Raw genomic sequence first — 19,587 nt, 5'->3', positions numbered from 1 at the left:
TAAGGTGTGCTTAAGCGAGAAACAAAACTTTGGTATCTCAACTCTCTTTTTTTCGATTTAATCAATCACAACCATTGATGAATGGGCTCATATATATTTACGACTACTCCTAAGCCTGAATGCCTTGGCTATTGCTCCTCACGTGCATGAAGCTGCAAGTAGATGGAAAAATGTATAATTGGCAAATCTGCCACCTCGACATAAATTTCTATGCGAGCACCTTCATCGACAGCACAATTCAGCCTCATAAAATTTTTATGCTGGAGCCAAAAACGCAACGGCCACCGTCAAAAGAATGTGAACGCCGCTGGCTTGGTCTCCCCAGCCCATCTCCCCGGCGAGAAAGAGGAAAAGGGTGGAGAGACAAAGAGAGACACGGCGATGAACGTGGAGGAAGAAGTGGGTCGACTGAAGGAAGAGATACGGAGATTGGGTCAGCAACAACAGGATGGTTCATGTAAGGTATTATCCTTCCCATTCCCCAATTCCTGCCTTAGAATCTATGGATCTGGAGAGACCATTTGCGCAATGTGATATTGTATATCAGTTTGGGTTAAATCTCTTTTGGGATGGATGTTATTATGCCTATGATTGTATGAGGAACATCAGATGGGTTCTGATTAGGTTGTAGTGGGTGCATCTCCTCTCCTTTTTTTTTTTTTTTTAAAAGCTGCTGTGGTCAATGCAAAGGCGGATCTAGGTGGTAAAAAATCACGAGGCGATGTGTCTCCCAATATTATTCATGTTTATATTTGATACCCGCTTCTCACCACCTATAACTGGTTGTTTGGGAAAACTAATAGGTGTTGTTGTGTTAAATCTCTTATAAAATGTGGATACAAGAACTAACATTTGTGAGGAATATAGTTCAAGGTGTTGGATCCGAGGGGAATCACTCCAAGATCTTGTCAATTGGATGAATACTTCCCCAGTTTTAAGAAATTTGCAAGACTGAATAACTTTCGAATGTTATTTTCCTTTTTCTGGTAGATGGAAAAACAAACATTCATGAAACAGAACGGACCTCCATCAGATAGCTACTGGGAAACTAAAGACAAGATTTTTATGTGCACAATTCTGGCCTTGAGAGATGGATGGGAGGAAAAAGAACAATTTTATTAGTGATAGCAAATGCCGTCTATGGGTACTCTATTTTCCATTTGAATTTGATAGATTCTCCCAAGCTGAGAGGACTGCAACTTTTGAAAATTAGATACGATCTCTTTCTCGAGCCATCCATGCCTTGAACTCTTTTCCCTTAACTTCAAACTGGTTGATTTGGTGATAGGAATTGATTACTAAAACATGGCTTCAAGCACATCTCACTTTGTGTTTATCCCTTTTCAAAATGCTGATAATCTTCTGGCAATTAACTCATCCCATCTATGCAACTCCCTCTAACTTATTGCAAAGAAGTTGTATATGCTCTCCTATCAAATTCTCTCTCAAAGTAAAAATGGAAATTTCCACCAGCTAAAAGATACCTTGAATATTGTCTACATTATAAAGGTAAACAAGATTTAACTAACGTCTATGGTGAAAGATGGGAACTTCTAAGTAAAATCCCATTTCAATTGTATAGTAGGAAAAAAAAAATTAATGTAGTTTAAGGGCCACTTCTCTTGATATTAGTCATGTCTTTTGGGAGACGAATAGCGCCGCTGATTGGGTGGCATCTTTTATCATGGAGCATTCTAGGCAAGGAATTCTGTATTGGCCCGAACTGGCTGGTACACCCCATACCGAGCCGGACCGATGGGGAACCAGGATGGTTCGGCCAGCGAAACCAGTATATTGGAGGAGGGAGAGGAAAAGAGAAGAAGAGAAAGAGAAGAGGAGGAGGAGAGGGAGAGAAAGCCCTAGCCGCTGAAGGCCGGCGGTGGCCCGTTGCAGCAGCCGGAGGGCTTCCACATCTCCATTATCGTTTGATAAGATTTTTACAAGAATGAGAAAGAGAGAGAGCTTAGAGGGAGAGCGACGTACCGGAAGACGCGCAGCCGGTGAAGGGGCTGCCGGTGTTTGCCAGGTGGGCACTGTGGCCACCAGATGGCGGAAACTGTACGGACGGAGCTGCGACCACGGAACAGGGGTGATAGCCCTTATTCATCGTTTTTTAAAAAATGATAATGAATAGTGAAGCTGGCAAATCATTTGTTGGCTTCATGTATTTCGGACTTAAAAAAAAAATAGCCATGAAATAGGAGCGTCGCTCTTGTTTCATGCCCGCAGCGCCGCATGTGCGGGGTGCGCCGTTTCACGGCCACGGCAGTCAATCGGAGGCTGTTCGACGGCGTCTGCGATGAGTTCCCTCCCTCCTTTTCTTTCTTCCTCCCCTCTCTCTATTTCTCTCTCTCTTTTTCTCTTTTCCTCCCGGTTCGCTTTCTTTGTCTACGTTGATTCGTGCCGGTGTGGTCCGGTACGGAACAATACCAATCCGTACGGCCGGCCAGCTAGCACGGGTTCCGATACAGAGTCAACGAATCTTGATTCTAAAGATGTGCTATGGACGGATATGGGGAAGGCTGTAAAACCATTCCGTGACATTTTATTTTTTGATCTTTTTGATTGTATTCATATCAAACTTGCATGAATGCTAGGATTTATCAAAAAAAAGAAAAAAAGACCACTTGTTTCACAAGGTGATTCTGATCATTTAAATTTGACCCAACTCAAAATCTAGGATGCTGGCCCAATAGATCATATGTAAGTTCTTATTTGATGGGATTGCTGGATTGCTGGATTTATTTCTAACAGAATGATGGTTCCCCAAGATACGAGAAGTGATATATGTTTATATAGGTGTTTTATCTTAGAAAAGCTTAAAAAATCAGAGCAAGATTAGGATCCATATGTGAATTTAGATTCAAAGCACTTCCAGACTCCATAACCATTTTAATTTCAGAACATTTTAAAATCGTGATACTCCTATCAAGTCCAAATTTGGATATGATTACCGTAGATGTTCATTAAAATTAAATAGGTTCCTATACAATCCAATCTAGTTTAGTTCAGTCCACTGTTTTTCCAAGATATCCTTGTTGCTGTTCTCTACAATCAGAATCAGACCCTCACTGTCCAGGAACATCAAAAACAGTGACCACTATCTTCAAAATTGTAAGCAATTTCTCCTTCTCTATGATGATCAAAATCAGCAGTTTACTGTATTCCAACTAGTGCTGCACAGCTGGTCTAAGTGGTAAATCAACCTTTCTTAAGTATTTTCTTAATATAAGTCTCTTTCTCAGAAAACTCGATATGAGTCTCGTGCTTCAATTCTTGTAGTTCCTTTGAAGACCAGAAAATCAATAGGTAACCTCATGAATATTGTAATTATATAATCACGTTATTAGCAGTCTCCAAAAACCAGTTATCAACAGTAGCCTGCTGGCATGTCCAGAAACCAAGATGCTGTAATAGACTTAATACTGAAACAAATTTCTTCTGGGTTGTGAACTTTGAATGGAAACTCCTCCAGAAGCTGCTGCCTTGCTACCTATGCATTTATTTTACATGCATCAATTGATCTGTTTTCCAATATGCTTAGCTACCATTCTTCTTGTATGTTGTGTGATCTGCATATTGTGCAAATGGTGTAAATGCATAACAAAAAGTCCTGAACTCATAAAAATTAAAAGATATTACTATTCTTAGCTACTATTCTTCTAGTGCAATGGTGTAAATGCCAATAAGCTTAGCTACTATTCTTCTTGTATGTTGCTTGATCTACTTTTCTTTTAGATCAGAAATGTTATAATTTTCTCAGGGGCAGTGCAATTATCTTAAGCTATTGCAACACTTTATTGATCTGAACATTCTTACTATGATAGAGAGCATTGGCATTGTGAAGAGAAATCCTTTCAGTTTCTCGAAAGGACAGAATTTGTCTGTCAACTATCTCTATTTCTTTTCTTTTCTTTCTTTCGTTCTTTTTCTTCTTTCAAGGAAAGGAAGGAGAAAAGCTCCACCCATCATCATAAGATGATGAAGATACATCAAAAGGCCCAAATAAAGGCCAAAAGTAAAAGATCTAGGAAGAGGCCAAAGTAAAAGGCTTAGCCCAACGCGAAAAGAGCAGAAAGAGAAGTAGAAAAAACAAAACTGATATAGAGGTTTAAGAAAAGGTCGGAGGCTTTGTAAACAACAAGTGAAAAAAGGGCACTTTTATTTCTTTTTGGGACAAGTATTTCCTATGATGTGAAGGTGAAGATAACCTTTGAAAGGTTCTGCTATTCTGTAGACACCTTGTTCAAGAAAGCTTTGTTGTTCATCACGCGCCAACTAGACCAAGTATTTGTCATGACTGAAGTGTTCAGCTGAGAGAAAAGATGAGATGCTTCTTCTATATTTTCACAGTCTAGAGCTTGTTCAGAGATATTCCCCTGCAAAAGCTGAGACCAATATAACAAGCTAAGGAACACCATATCTTCCACAAGAAATGGCAGCCGGTAATAGGTGTTCGATATTCTCTGGGTTATTTGAACACAGTGGGGAAACAAAGTTGAAGCTCCAATCTTCTTGATCAGCAACTCCGCAGGATTTAGCTAAAATCATCGGTTTCTCTGGACATGCTATCTTTCATATGGCAGGAGCATAAGGGCAGACCGATCCCCCTTGATTGATGAAACTGTGAAAAGACTTCACAGAGTAGATTTTATTCACAGTCCAACTCCAAATTGGAATATCTTTCTAGCTTTAGGGTCTGATCAATTTCAGCATCTCAGCCAATGTATGCAGTTCCCCATGCCTCACTGGCTATTGGAAGGTCGATAAGGATGGTCCTGAGTCCAGTAGCCTTTCACTTTAGCATCTAGGGTAGAGGTATTTGAGTAAAGGTGAGGGAATAGAGAACATAGTGAGGCAAGATTTGTTGTCTCGATACCGGATCCTATACTGATACTATCTTATTATAGTGTCAGTATGCAATTCAGTATGGTATGAGATTGCATATCGAGTGTCGGTATAGTACTAGACTGGTACAGTATGGTACAAGATATACCGGGCAGTTTCGGCCCCGTAGTGTAGTGAGGTTTCTCCCAAGTCCTAGCCAGATATCTTTGATCCTCTACCAAGGGAGAAAGCAATACCAATTCAGAATGGATGTAGAAATTTGCAAATATTTTTCCTTACAGGTGAAGCTCTCCTTGGTGGTTTCTGTGGAGGTAGTGGTTTGATAATAGCTGTAGTTGATCAGCTTAGCCCATTGCTGAGAAGGGTTGAGGAGCCTTTTCGGACCCCCTTTTCCTAGCAGCACTCTGATGAAGCCAGTGAGGTTTGGAACTCCCAGACCTCCTCCTTTGTTAGACTTGCAAACATTTTTCCAATTAACCAGATGTGAGAATGGGGAGGTTAAATTTTTTTTTCCCCCATATCGCAATACATAAAATCATGGTTTTCGAAACCGTCCCGAACTGCTCGGTTCGGGGTGTTCCAAACCGGTGGCCAAACGGCCCCGTTCAATCGTAAAAATCGGCATAGAAAAAAATAGTTCGCCCCGAACCGAACCGGTGGCCAAACGGCCTGGTTCAGCCGTGAAAATCGGCATAGAAAAAAAAAATAGTGAACCGCCCGGTTTAGACCCGAACCGGCGGTATGGGGATTGAACTGGGCGGTTCGGCCCTATTTCGGACCGAACCGATCAGTTCAGCTATTTTAAGAGGGGGAAAGGCCTGAGAAGAAGTCGAAAGGCTTTCTCTCTGTTATTTCGACGCAGCAGAGGCATCTTTCGTCTCTTTTTCATTTCAAGAATGGTTGAAAAATGCGCAATCAAGCTTGATTAAAGGTACATATTCGATCCTAGCTCCCGTTCTTCACCTTCCCTCTTTTTTTATAATTCGTAAAAAATGAAAAAACAAGGAGAAAATATATCAAAATTTTATTTTTTTGTTTGATTTTAATATATATTGTAGATCTATGGAAGATCTACATAATGACACTAAAATCATTAATTTTCGTTAAGTATATAATTTTTAGAATTAAAAATATATTTTTAAAATAAAAAAATATTTTAAAAAATAAAATTCGAAAAAAAAAACTGTAAAATTAGATTATGAATGAGGGTCTTATAAGCCAACTTTTCAGGGCTGTCAATTCAAACATCTGACATCTCCTTTGAATTATTTGTTACTTCGTAAAAAGGTGGCATTTTTTTAAGATACTCATTGTTCCTAAAAACATAATTTGGGATTAAAGAATAGTTTTATTAATCAAAATTTTTTAAAAAATAAAAAAAATCATTAAATACTCCTTAAAAAAATAAAAAAATGATGTGCTGGTTTGACCGGCACGCCTGCCGTATCGTGTGTCGGTACGGTACCGAACCGGTACTATATCGTACTGGCCGGCAATCGGAACGGCATCCGGTATCGGTTCAGAAAACCTTGCATAAAATCCAATTCTAGAATTGATATTTTATCATGTCTATTCAAATAATTGACTGAGTTCTTTCCAAGTCCTGAATTTGAAGATGAGTAAAAAATGAAATTCTTATAATTTTGTAAACAAAAATTTCATATTCTGCAATTTCTGCACCAACCATTTTGCTGTCTCTTTTCCTGCTTTTGTTGGGTGCCTTCATCTCATAGCCTGCTTACCTGAAAGGGAAATCAGGTTGGTTGCTCATAGTATACTGATTCTGTAACGCTCTTTTTTGTTTGCCTTTTTATTCATTTATCTAATTGCATGGCTTATGTCTATGGATTGTTTGTAGGTCAAGTTTGGAGTCCTGTTCAACGACGACAGGTGTGCGAACATATTTGAAGCACTTGTTGGAACCTTGAGGGCAGCAAAGAAGAGAAAAGTGGTCACATATGATGGTGAGCTGCTGCTTCAGGGTGTTCATGACAACGTGGAGATAACCCTCTTGCCCTCTGCGGCCGCCCCTGCTTAAATGTCCATGATACGTGTGACCATGGTTTGTGTTATATGCATTGCAGCTGTCGTGTTCGGAGATTGAGTATCTCAAAATAAATGATTTGGTTGTTGCTATTTAGCTCGAGAGCTCTACCTGGTTTGCAGCATGTTTGGGTTTGCGTTCGTCTATGCTCTGTAAAACTGGATTAACCAAGGATTGTCATTCCAATTTGATTCTGGTGCTATCTTGCACTTTCAGCTGGAGCAGTCGTTATTGCTGCATGGATAGGCACCATACGTTTATCTTCGTCACTTTGTGGATTATCACTCAACCTTTATCTTTGTGGATTTGGTACACCATACGTTTCAGCTCTGCATAAGCTTCAAGTTTTAATGTGATATTTCCTATCAGCCACAAGGCTGTTGTTGGTTGAAGGTGTTGAAATTCATTGCATTATATATGCTCATTATTAAGCATGTCCAAAATTCCGGTACTTCAATTTTACTTTAGAAATCAAAAAAGATGAACAGCAAATGAGTCATATGCCGTTGGGTCAAGCATAATTACCATGAGCTACAACATAGTATTTTCTTGTTAAATTTTAAAAAGAGTTATGGTAAAATATTGAAAACCCTCACAGAGGACTCTTATAGACTAAATTAGATGTAAACAATCATATATAGGAGTAGGCTTCTGAGAGACAAAAAAGTTTGGGCACTTATTTTGAAGGATTGTTCATTGTTGCTGTTATTTTTTTCTTTTCTTTGTTTTTTCTGGAGGAGGCAGTGGGTTTTGAAGAACATAAATTGAACAAACAAAAAACAATAATAAATTTAATTCATGTAAAACATGATAAAATCAAATATTGATTAAGAATTTCCCATTTGTAATGTCTTGATATTATTTAGGGTTGGCAATGTTACAAGCAATCAGTCAACTCTGTCCAACTTGATTCACTTTCAACCCCTCTAGTTTAAGCTGCTGGATATCACTTCTTCAATACTAGCTAAAGAGCAATTCTACTTGGTCAATCACCGTACATGGTGATTGATCGTGCGTGTGCGTTGTGGGGGGGGGGGGGGGGGGGGGGAGGGGGGTTGGGGTGGATTCGTGGCATGCCAATCACCGTGCACGCTGCAATAAGAATTTCACCTAGCTGAATTGGATGTGCCTGACTATTGAGCCAGCTCTGCTTTGGGTCAGGACTTATGGTCTTGATGTAGAGGTTTACTTGGTCATTTGCTTTTCCTACACATCAATTCTATTTTTACCCATCCTTCCAACCTATTGCCACCACCAAACCAATCCAGGCCATCTACCATCCACCTATAGACCCGGCCGTCGTTAGAAAACACAAAAAAAGCCCACCATTCATAATGTGGGCGAGGAATAAAACTGTCACGCTCCCGATCCGAGATTGTGAATCGAGGGTCATGGCAACCGTCACATACTCATAGAAAACTCTTCTCATAAGCATGCAAGGCATCTTATCATACAATCCTAAAACAACAGCGAAATAATTATTCAATAATTTAAATCTAAAACATAACGACCTAAATTTTTTTTTCTTTAATATCTCAATAAATTCAACAACAATTCAAAGGCTTTACATCAAATTCAATAAGCCTTTCAACCTAAAATAAAAGTATGAAGATACTGCTTCTGATCACTCTTCCATTCATATCTTGTATCATCTTAATTCCTCAACATCTGTAAAAACAGTAAAATAAGAGGTAATGAGCTAGACAGCCCAGTAAGCAATGATCACTTCTCAACAGATTTCATCAGGCATATAAGTAAATAATCATTTATAGAAAATAAGAATATAGAGTTCATCAATTCAAAATCAATTTCAATTATGCAATATAATTCATGCCAAATTCATTTCTTTTCCGAAAATTCAAGTTTCTTTCGAGATTTCAATTTCTTTTGTTCTTCAATTTCTTTTCGTCAACCATGAGCTATGACCATATTTTTCCTGTGGCAGGGTCATAATACCGCGTATCTGCTTGCGGTGAGCTGCGAATCATTTGGCAGCGAAGTCCTTCGAAACTGCTGGTCTCTCTGGCGGTTTGTCGTTGGTCTCTCTGGCGACATGTCGCTGGTCTCGCTGGCGACATAAACCCTCAGGACAATCAATTTCCAACGTATATGCCCCCATTGGCGGAGTCCTTTACATAGTCAGGTTGTCTATTCATAATGTTTCTTATATCATAATTCTTCATAAATCATATTTCATATTCTAATTTCGATAATAAAACATATAATCATGTAGTATCGAAATCAATCAATGTAATGCATCATGAAATCAATATGTTTAATCATGCTTCATCATAACATTTCAAATAAGATATTTTCATAACAAAATACCATTCATCTAATTCATGCATTGTTTCACAAATCATGTCAGAAAAATATATTATAATTTGCCGATAAATCTAAAAAAAGTAAAACATTACTTACCTCGAACGCATTCCAATAAATCCATATAATTCTATAAATTTTCTTCCAAAAATTTTATTCGTAGATCATATCGCGATATCCCATGATCAAACATCCACAATCCTATACAGAATCAATTTCAATAATTAGAAAGAATACGAATACCATATTTCAACGGTTTAGATTGGGTCCGATCATCTAAGTTCATCTAATCAAAATCTAATTAGGACCTAAACGATCCAAAGTTTGACTATCAGATCAAATCGGATTCGAAGTGATAGGACTGAGGTTTCTTCATCGATTTCATAAAATCAAGTAGAGAGAGAAAATCAGAGGAGAGAGAATTCATGAGGTACAATTCGAATTGATCAGGTGACACAATCAAACATTACGATTGGTCCAATATCTCAATTGGTGAAATCAACATGATCAAATCAAGTCATGGCTAGATCGAAATCATGGATAATCAAATCTAAAGATTCATGGTCTGATTAAGGTGGGTGCCAGTACGCTGTCTTACAATCATGGATCAGGATTCTTCATTAGAATCAGATCAGGACTATTGAAAGAATTTATTCATTGATAAATCGATCAGAGAGAGAAATTGATCGAGAGAGAGAGAAATGACTTTAGAGAGAAAAAATTCTAGAGAGAGAAAATTTTAGAGAGAAAAAACTCATCTTGGATTCTTCAGACAATATGATTCAACAAATCCGATCAATCAGATCAAATCATGCTAAAATTATCATGTGGACAATTCAATAAGATCATGAGAAATAAAATCTAAAAATATTGATCTGATCAAAGTGGATGTCGGTGTACCGTCTGACGATCACGGATCAAAAATCCATCACGAGGATCATTTAAATTCATCATCATTCTTCTCAAAATTTTAAAAATCTTAGGAGAGAGAAATAATCTAGAGAGAGGATTCTAGAGAGAGAAAGTAGAGAGAGAAAGTCCAATTCTAGAGAGAAAAAATACTAGTTCAAGCTGAAGAGAGAGGGGGAAGAGAGAGAAACTCTCTTTCTCACATTTTATTATTTATATCATTATTTATTAATTAATTTAATAATTTTTCTTTTCTTTTCTTTTCTCTCTCTCTTTTTTTTCTTTTTTTTTTTTCTTCACGAAAGAGAGAGGAGAAAATCCTATTTATTATTATTATATTATTATCATTTTATTTTTCTTCTTTCTTCTTTTTTTTTCCTTTTTCTTTTCTTTTTCTTCTTTTTCTTTTCTTTTTCTTTTCTTTTCCTTCTTCTTCTTTTCTTTTCTTTTTCTTTTCCTTCTTCTTCTTCTTCTTTTTCTTTTCTTCTTCCCGTGGACTTATTTTAGGCTGAAACAGGGGACCTTAAGGTCCTCTCGTTGGGTGGCCAGCCAGCGGCGCAGCCGGCATGGGGCGGCCATCGGCAGGAGGGGATGACTCGCCGATAAGAAGAGGGCCAAACCGGTGGTCGGCGGTGACCACCGGCGACGACAAAACGGCAAAAAAAGAAAATTCTTTCGCAACAAAATCCGACGACTTCGGTCGCTGACGAGCATGCACATCGGCACGGGAAGGAAGGGGGAGGAGAGAGGAAGGGGAGGAAGCTTACCTCCGTCGCCGGCGAAGCTTTTTCGACGAGAAATTGGACGGCACAGTGACGGGTCTCCGTGAGGAATTTCTGACGATTGCCGCCGTTTTGCCTCAGGATTTCTCGATGAGAGGAGAGAGGAGGGTTCTCCTCCTTAAATAGAGTCGGAGGAAACTTGTTTCCAACTCCGATTAGGAGCCGGTGAACGGAGGAAGAAGACTTCCTTCGGGAGTTCTTCTCCTCTATTTTCCTTCCTTTTTTTTTTTTTTGTTTTGGGCTTTGGATTCGTTGCTTGGGCCGGGCCTCACAAAAACTATGCAAAATTCTTTATGCACCATAAATGGTGTAGAAAGGTGCAAAATATATTATTTTATATAATTGATTCACATAATCATCATTTTTTAATATATATTTCATATTTATAATTTTATTTTTTAATTTAAAAATTTTAAATGATGAAAATATTTTTATTTTTTGAAAAAAATTTTAAAATATTTTGTTCATATTATGACATCGTGTATACATTCAGTCATAATTTTGACGCAGAATATTATAATATGTATAAGATATCATATTTTTTTCAAATAACATAGATATTTTTATCATTCAAAATTTTAAAACGAAAACATAAAACTGCAGACATTACATGCGTATTGAAAAGTGATTGAACAAAAATATTTTTTTTATATTATGATATTCTATATCATATTATGACATCATGAGTCATATTACGATATCTTCTATACAGAAAATCATAATTAGACGTACAATATCATAATATGTCACGGGATATCATAATTTTTTGAGTCATATTATGACATCGTAAAATCATAATATATCAGATGATATTATAATTTTTTTTAAAAATAAAAAATATTTTTATCATATAAATTTTTGAAATAAAAAATAAAATTATAAATATTACATATATGTTGAAATGATGGCCAGGTAGATTAATTATACAAATGGTGCATTTCATATCGGATTTTTTTACGCCGCCAGCGGTGCACAAAAATCCGGACTCGTAGGTTTCATCTCGGTTCCTCGGTCCAAGCCCGACTCATTCAAGATCCTTTAACCTCTTCAACAAAGAGCAAGGTGTGGTGCCGGCGCACACGGAAGTCTGTAGAACTGCGGCGAAATAGAGCAAAAACCTCGGCCTTCTTCCTTCTTCTCCCCGCACTCGGATGTTGTCATCTTCGGGGAGGAAACTCGTCTGCTCCCTGGCTCTCAGCCTTCGCTCCTCTCCCAAACCCTTCCCTTCCTCCCCCTCTCTTGCTCTTCTCCTCCGCCGCCCTCCGCCGCCTGCCGCCCCCTCTCTCCGCTTCTTTGGCACCTTTCCGCACCGATTGCCGTCGCCCATGTCGTACACCCGCCGGGTACCGTGATTCCTTCCCTCTCTATTTTTCCGGTTGGATCCGCGTGCTCCAATCACCTCTCCGAGATGCATATCTTGAATTCTTGATTGTTGGTGCAGGGGAATTCCGCTGCGAGAAAGCAGCAATGGAAGCAGAAACCGAGGTCCGTCCAGCCTATCGCCGGCGGCGGCGATTGTGGCGGATCGTCGCCGTCTTCCGAGCCCGCCGTCTTTTCCGTCGCAGAGGGTATCGGTCGGCTGAGTCTTGCGGAGAACGCGGGCCGAGGCCATCCTGCCGCTCCGATTCAGTTCGGCGGTGCGCTGCTGGCGAATCAGGCAACGGCGAAGGGTCATCAGAAAGGCGTATGGATGCCCAAGACTTACGTGAGTGCGAGCAGTGCTGCTGCTGCACCAGTGGAGATTGCCGCTGTGGAGCCAAGTCAGAGTTCTGTGGCGGTGGAGAAGGAGAACAGCAAGGTTGGTGGTTTGACGAAGCTGTTCAAGGGTCCTCTAGGGGCGGATTTTAACGTGGATAACAACACGTTCTCTCAGGCTCAGATAAGAGCTACCTTCTATCCGAAGTTTGAGAACGAGAAGTCTGACCAAGAGGTATTGTCACCATCTAGTTCTTTTTTTTAATCTTTATTTTATATGCTTGCGCTCAGCTTGAAAGGATGGAAGGTTCTTGGAGTGATCGCTTTCTCCAGGGGGCTTCTCAAGATGAGCATCTGATAGTCTTTTTCTTCCCTGAATTATGATAGTTGAATTTATTTGATTGCAAGAAGCACATCAGCTGGGAATTATTTTGTTTTTCCCTATTGTTTGGTGTTATGTGGTTAGTCTTGATGAGGAACATGCTGATTTTAGTGGTTTTATGCTATAACTGGAAAATAAAATCCCAAGGAAACTTGATACGTTGACATTACTTAGAGAGCAGGACATAGAGATGGGTGAATGAATAACTCAACACAAACAAGTATGTGAGACCACCAACTTTGTAGGACACAGTTATCAGATCGTCTCATGCCACCTCTTTCCGCCATGCCAGGTAGCATTCAAGTGGGTTGATTTGTTTGGCCGCTAATATGAATAGCCACATAGCATTGCATATCTCTGGACAAATAATGTTCACGGTTTTGGTGAAGCCTAAATCCAAACCTAATGGCATTCTGATTGAATAAAAAATACTTCTTCTGCAAGCCTGGTAAAATCATTTCTTGGAAGTTTGATTCAAGTTTACCCCCTTCTCCTTTTAACTTAAATGTGAGAACCTCCCTCTTGGAATCTCTTTAGTTTTTTGTTGAACATGGACATGCCATCTGAATTAATCTTTTGTCACCTTGTCCTTTTTCAGTACAACTTTTGGGCTTCCTTTAGTAAATTTAGTTTAACCATGTTTTTCCTTGTTACCTACAAATCTTAACATATTGGGCCACATTGTGCTCAATTTATGAGCTTGCAATGTGATATTGCTGGTTTTTACATTGGCCTACCAGATTAATCACTAAGCATCAAAATTCGACATATAGGGATTCTATGAATCACGTATAAATGTAGTAATTTGTTATGCATTATATTCCAGAAAATATACAGTTGTGATTGAGGGCATGGTATTGTAGCTTAATATGCTTTAATGCCCAATGTATAGCATTTGGTGACCTAACAGGGGCAATTTTCTAGGAGGCAAAAGGGATGGAGCCAAAGGTAAAATAATCAGAATCCTTAGAACTCAGGAGAGGCCTATGAGGTGAGTATATTTTAAAGATTAAATGCAGACATGGACCCCCAGAATGAGCTAATAAATGCCAAAACGGTTAATTTGCACTAGCATCCTGAAGAATATTGGAAACTTTTACTAGCAGAAGGCTAAATTTTCCAAATTTTTTTAAAGGGGATTAAAAGGGAGGAAAAAAAGCTTCATCACCTAGAAACAGAACTCCAATAAATCAGAATATTGAAAATGAATTATGAAATCCTAGGAAACAAGATAATTTGGTCTTACACTCAATGATGTGTGTAATAGGGCTTAAGTATACTATATGCCCAATCATGGAACTTAATAGGAGTGCAGTACATAAGCTTCATCACCTAGAAACAGAACTCCAATAAATCAGAATATTGAAAATGAATTATGAAATCCTAGGAAACAAGATAATTTGTTCTTACACTCAATGATGTGTGTAATAGGGCTTAAGTATACCATACCCGGTCATGGTACTTAATAGGAGTGTAGTGCATACCCATATTTTGTGATTTCGAAAGATCACCAAGTGCTTGTAAATGTGGGAGAAATGGACCATTTAGTATTTTTCACAAGGGAAAGAGCATAAGATATGTCAAAATATGGCAACCATCTAGTGCTAAGATACTTGAACTTGGTTGTCCACAAAACCACTCATAAGTTGACACTAGGTTGGCCTTATGTTTAGCCCACAGCAAGGGGCTTCTGCCATCCATAACTCTCTTTTTATAGTTTTGGTGGACCACTATATCTATGAAAAGAGACCAAATTTTGCTTTCTAATTGAGCAATAAATGTTTATCTGGTCTTGGCAATGTTCTAGCAAATGGCATTAGAAATTATTTTATAGCGAAGTGCTTATTGTGACTTGTGGCAGTCATCTACAATTGTAGGGTTTGGCAACTATTAACCAACCTACTACTAATTGGTACTTGAAGTTATCACCTTGAGTAAAAAGATACAAATTTGAGGACCACTCGATTCAGGGCCTCCTTAGTTTTTTTATTGCACTTGTTCGTTACTTTATCCTGATTCATGACTCAATCCAATCCCTGTTTCCTTTAATGCATTTGTACTTTGTAGGACCAAACTTGGGTCGAGCTAGATCGAGCATGCCTATAGCATGGGTCCTAGCCTAGATTTTTTTTTTTTGAGCTTTGAGCTAGGACCCAAAAAATTTTTCTAGGCTATGACGTGAACTCAACCAAAGCCCAAACTAAAGCTAATTAACCTGACATATGGAGAGCCAAGGGGAGGAGAGAGAGAGAGATTGAAAAAGAAAGGAGAGACCAAGAGGAGGGAGATTGGGAGAGAGAGGAGAGAAGAGTGAAAGATGGGGAGAGGGGTGATCAGAGGGAGAGAAAACTGTAACGAGGGAAACAGTAGAGAGGAGAGAGAGAGAAAGGGGGCATTGGGAGTGCTGGAGTGGGGAGGGAGAGGAGTTGAAGGCACTAAGCAGTGCTAGAATGTGGATGAGGGCAGCAAAGCGAGTGGAGGCCTAGGCGAGCTAGATGTAGGAAAAGGAAAGAGGAATTTTGTGGGGGGGGGCGGGGTGTGGGGGGAGGGACAGGCATAGAGAAGGGGTTGGAGCTAGGTGGTGGCATGGGAGTGGGGGGTCATGGGTTGGGGGCAGGCCATGCAAGGTTGGGCTTTGAGTTGAGCTTTGGGCTGAGTTTGAGCTAGGTTAAATTTTTATTTGGACTCTACAAGCTTGAACCTAAGGACCAACCTTCCTGGGCTACGACCAAAACCTGAACCACCTTTCCACTTCATAACTTGGCTTTCTTGTTTGCAGGTTTGTTGTCATTTATCTTGCTATTCCTTAATTGATACAACCAAGTTAATGACTGCCCAAGAGAGGGATATAAATAGATGGTTGTTTCATCCTAAATTACAACAAATCTTTGTTTTTTTAAAATATAAGTTATAGTATCAAGTTATCAAAGAATGGCATAAGGCGACTAATTGACAAGAATTGCTGCTTTGCTTCCTTATGAGTTTCTTGATCCAACAAGTGGTAAAGTCCACTAGGACTCCAAATATGAATTTGGAAATAGGTAAAATCAGATTATGTAAGTTAAGGTTGCTGAAAATTTAAATGAGCGCAGGGAATAAGAGTGAAGAGGGTACGGAGTGCTGCTTAAGAACTCGAATACATAGTTTAGGGATTCCATGCAAATATTCTCATGCTTTGCAGCTGTAGGTGTCAACTCCCTTTAATTCCTTCCACTGTTTTTAGGAGCCCAAGATGCTACCATGAAAATTTCCTGCTTTCATCATCTCCTAAATGTTAGATTTTGTGTAATAAACAGTCATGTATCTTTGGTCTTTGGGACCGTTGTGGACTCTAAAAGAGGCTCATTAATGGTTCAGAACCAGGATTAGCAAATTCATGACTTTCAGTATTCTTAACCACATTTAGCCCCAAACATAGCCCAAACCTAAGAAATTTAATGTGCTTATGATTGTTGTTAATTAAATCAACTTTGGGTCTACCACCTTATTTGTTTTCAGCCCTCTGAATCTTTGCTGGTGATTGCTTGCTATTTTGTGACTGTTAATTTTCAGCAATCTTCAGGTGAATTTTTTACCCGATCGCATATAACATATGTATGGATATTGTACAATTCTAGACACCAGTCTGTTTCTCATGTAATTCAACTACAAGAAAGTGTGCTAATGAACCTTGCCAACTATAGCGTTTTGGTATTCTATCTTGTGCATCTTGCTGAAGTATTATATTTTTCTTTTTTTTTCTTGAAGCCCTTCAATTTTTTTTCCTGTTTCATATTTGTCGTATTTGATTGTGTATACAGTTTGGGATGTTACATCCTCATTGCACCCTCAAGGCTTAGGTAATTGGTTACTTGCAACTGCAGGTTAGAACACAGATGATAGAGATGGTGTCTCACGGCCAAGCAGCCTTAGAGGTATAACTCAGCTGTTATTTGCTTGCTCTACACTCTCTGGCTCATGGTAGTGTATCGTCCGTAGTTTAAATATCATTGACCTCTTTGATGGCTGCCCTTCGGATAAGTTGATGCCTTCTGGAATCAATTATGATAGTTCTGGAGAGGGCCCATATGCAACATTTGGCTGAATGAACTTCATGGGTATCAGTGTACTGAATCTTACTTATAATTATTGTAGGTCTCACTCAAACACTCTGGGTCTCTTTTTATGTATGCGGGTCATGATGGTGGAGCATATGCAAAGAACAGCTTTGGGAACATGTATGTTTGCAAACAACAGTCTTAGTTTTTGTTCAAATCTATGCTATTCTACCTCACAAGCATGATATTGAGAAGATAATGCTTTGGAATAGATATACTGCAGTGGGTGTTTTTGTTCTGGGTCGAATGTTTCTTGAGGCATGGGGCACTGAAGCAAGAAGAAAGCAATCAGAGTTTAATAATTTCCTTGAGGTATTTGCTTGGTATTTTTGTGTAACATCATCAATTACTTTTTTGAGCTTTTAACTTTCCTGTGTATGTAAGTTTCTTCATTAATATATATCTAGGAATCCATGATTACAAACTCCATGACTGATATTTCATAAAAACTTGATCAATAAGGCTCAATTAAGCTGAAATTACTTGAGTTTTACTTAGATTTAATTATTTACTTTGTGGTATGATGGAATAAAGGACCAGCATTAGTTTATTAGTCTAAAAGAAGTGTTGAATTTAGCTTCTAATATTAAAAATGCAGCAAAGTAATTTGCAAGGAAGCTATGTTCTTGTTGTCATGCACTTCTTTCAAATCATTTTCAGCTTGTATTTGGATCTCATAAGCATGGCGATTCAAAAAAATAGTTCTCTCTTGTCAAAATATTTTCAGTTATGGTGTTTGTACATAGGTTGGACTGTATTCAAAATGTATTTGGCCTTTCTCTATTTGAAGGAGCTCTAGAGGTTCCTGATATTTGTGAATTTGGTGCAAAAGGAACAATGGCATGCACATCATTTGTCGATTATACTATTCAGTACCTTTGCACTAAATCTTACCTTTCACTGGCATTTTTATAGGCCTATTAGTATGTCTTTGCTTTCACCATTAAGAGCATTAGGCAACTGCTATAAAAGAATTAACATAGTTTCCTGAGTTGATTCATGAATTGGAGAAAAAATGTGCTACATCTTATACAAAATTTAGGAACCAAAAAACCTGTGCCTTCCTCTAACTCGCAGCTACGAGGCCCGAGGGCTTGGGGAAAAGATAAGCTGCATATAAATGGTCTAGCATGTGAGTCTATATATGATCATTTGCTACTTGAGTTGTCATCTTGACTTGCTATGTTCTTAATCTAGTGTAAGGAATACTAGGTTGTATGTTGGGTCATGCAAAGTGTACTGTCTACTGCTATTCTTAGCGACTACCAGACTTTTTTCATCTAGTTGAAAAGATAAAAATGTCTAATGATATCCTCTTTGTACTCATGCGCCTTCTCCCCTTGTTCCTCTTGTGATGCATGTGTTTCTGCATTCTATCTTATAAATGAACACATGGACGTATATACTTGTAGGCCTTGCAGGTGAATTGTCATGCTGCAACTAGTTCTTTTTGTCCAAATGTGAAATTGGCACTCATTAACTTTTCTTTAGTATTTCATTGCTTTATCAACCAGATGAATTGATCCTCACTGTATATATATAAATTTTTTTATGTAGAAAAATCGTATTTGTATATCAATGGAATTGGTCACTGCTGTTTTAGGAGACCATGGGCAACGACCTATTGATGATTATGGTACGAGGATTGTTGTTTTCATTAAGTATTTTAAAGTTTATTATTTTTTATTCTGAAGGTAATGGAAATACTTGATGTTATTCCTGCATAATATGATTCCCATTGTGACATCCGCTATTTGTATTGTATCGATATTTTTGCAACTACCATGGTCTTAAGCCATGTTCCAAGTAGTTGCAGATCAACCCATGTTGTCTCTTGAGGTGGTACTTATCTACATACCTTCTATGTAATTCAAACTATTGATCCTTTGTTTCTTCTTTACTTGGTTTTCCTTTTTTAACCATGGTTTATTAGTATTCACTAACAACTGGATTTCTTTAACCACTTCATCATAAAGCATAATTGGTTTTAAAAAGAAGTGTGAAGAAGCTATATCAACAAGTAATTAGTTTAAGCATCCTGATTCTAATTTTCGAATACATATGAAAGTTTTATTGGCTTATGGTAATTTGTATTGTCAAAAGCCACTTTGTAATGGCTTGACCATCTGTAATATCCTTTCTGGAAAGCTGTTGGAAGGCTTCTAGATGTCTGATCTGTCACTAGAATGCATACTCCTAGATTCTGTTCTGTCACTAGAATACACTACTTGTAGATTGTCTGATTTGTCACTTGAATATGCTAGCACATCATATTAAGCATACTGATGTGCTCAGTTTAAAAAAAAAAAATAATAAATAAATTTCAGTACTAAATGATCCACAAATATGTTATCAGGCCAAGGTTACTAATTCATACATAAATAAGTACATATGCATGAAAGTCATAGTGGGATGTTCTAAAATCTATAGGCATGCTGAAATGCAAATGATGTCCGACCAACATCAGGTGATATTCATTCTTTTTCATCCCTGTGGTATGTTTTGTAG

General features: G+C 38.3%; 2 protein-coding genes across 3 annotated transcripts in view; both read left to right on the top strand.

Annotated features, from left to right (window-relative positions):
- Positions 1-260: 260 nt before the first annotated feature.
- On the top strand, positions 261-7,284 carry LOC105046427 (costars family protein). The gene is made up of 2 exons (XM_010925007.4): positions 261-462; positions 6,707-7,284. The coding sequence occupies exons 1-2, from the start codon at positions 382-384 to the stop codon at positions 6,884-6,886; spliced, it is 261 nt and encodes an 86-aa protein (XP_010923309.1). The 5' UTR covers positions 261-381; the 3' UTR covers positions 6,887-7,284.
- A 4,681-nt stretch (positions 7,285-11,965) lies between these two features.
- Positions 11,966-19,587, top strand: part of LOC105046429 (tRNA ligase 1) — a 51,964-nt gene continuing 44,342 nt past the window's right edge. Inside the window, exons 1-6 of one of the 2 annotated variants that reach the window (XM_010925010.4) lie at positions 11,966-12,248; positions 12,347-12,835; positions 16,846-16,896; positions 17,117-17,199; positions 17,292-17,391; positions 18,637-18,715. In XM_010925010.4, coding sequence (XP_010923312.1) covers positions 12,057-12,248; positions 12,347-12,835; positions 16,846-16,896; positions 17,117-17,199; positions 17,292-17,391; positions 18,637-18,715 — 994 coding nt within the window. In that variant the 5' untranslated portion in view covers positions 11,966-12,056. Of the gene's footprint in view, positions 12,249-12,346; positions 12,836-16,845; positions 16,897-17,116; positions 17,200-17,291; positions 17,392-18,636; positions 18,716-19,587 lie in introns of those variants that run through there. The other variant, XM_073259906.1, reaches the window with a different exon arrangement.

This window comes from Elaeis guineensis, chromosome 6, assembly GCF_000442705.2.
Source record: "Elaeis guineensis isolate ETL-2024a chromosome 6, EG11, whole genome shotgun sequence".
NCBI classification, from domain to species: Eukaryota; Viridiplantae; Streptophyta; class Magnoliopsida; order Arecales; family Arecaceae; genus Elaeis; species Elaeis guineensis.
This window is presented reverse-complemented; position numbering and strand designations above follow the sequence as displayed.

What these genes read in the sequence shown, in the direction of transcription:
- LOC105046427 (XM_010925007.4), top strand. Translation starts at nt 382, where the DNA reads ATGAACGTGGAGGAAGAAGTGGGTCGACTGAAGGAAGAGATACGGAGA. An exon ending in AACAGGATGGTTCATGTAAG is followed by an intron (nt 463 to 6,706) that starts GTATTATCCTTC and finishes GATTGTTTGTAG; the next exon opens with GTCAAGTTTGGAGTCCTGTT.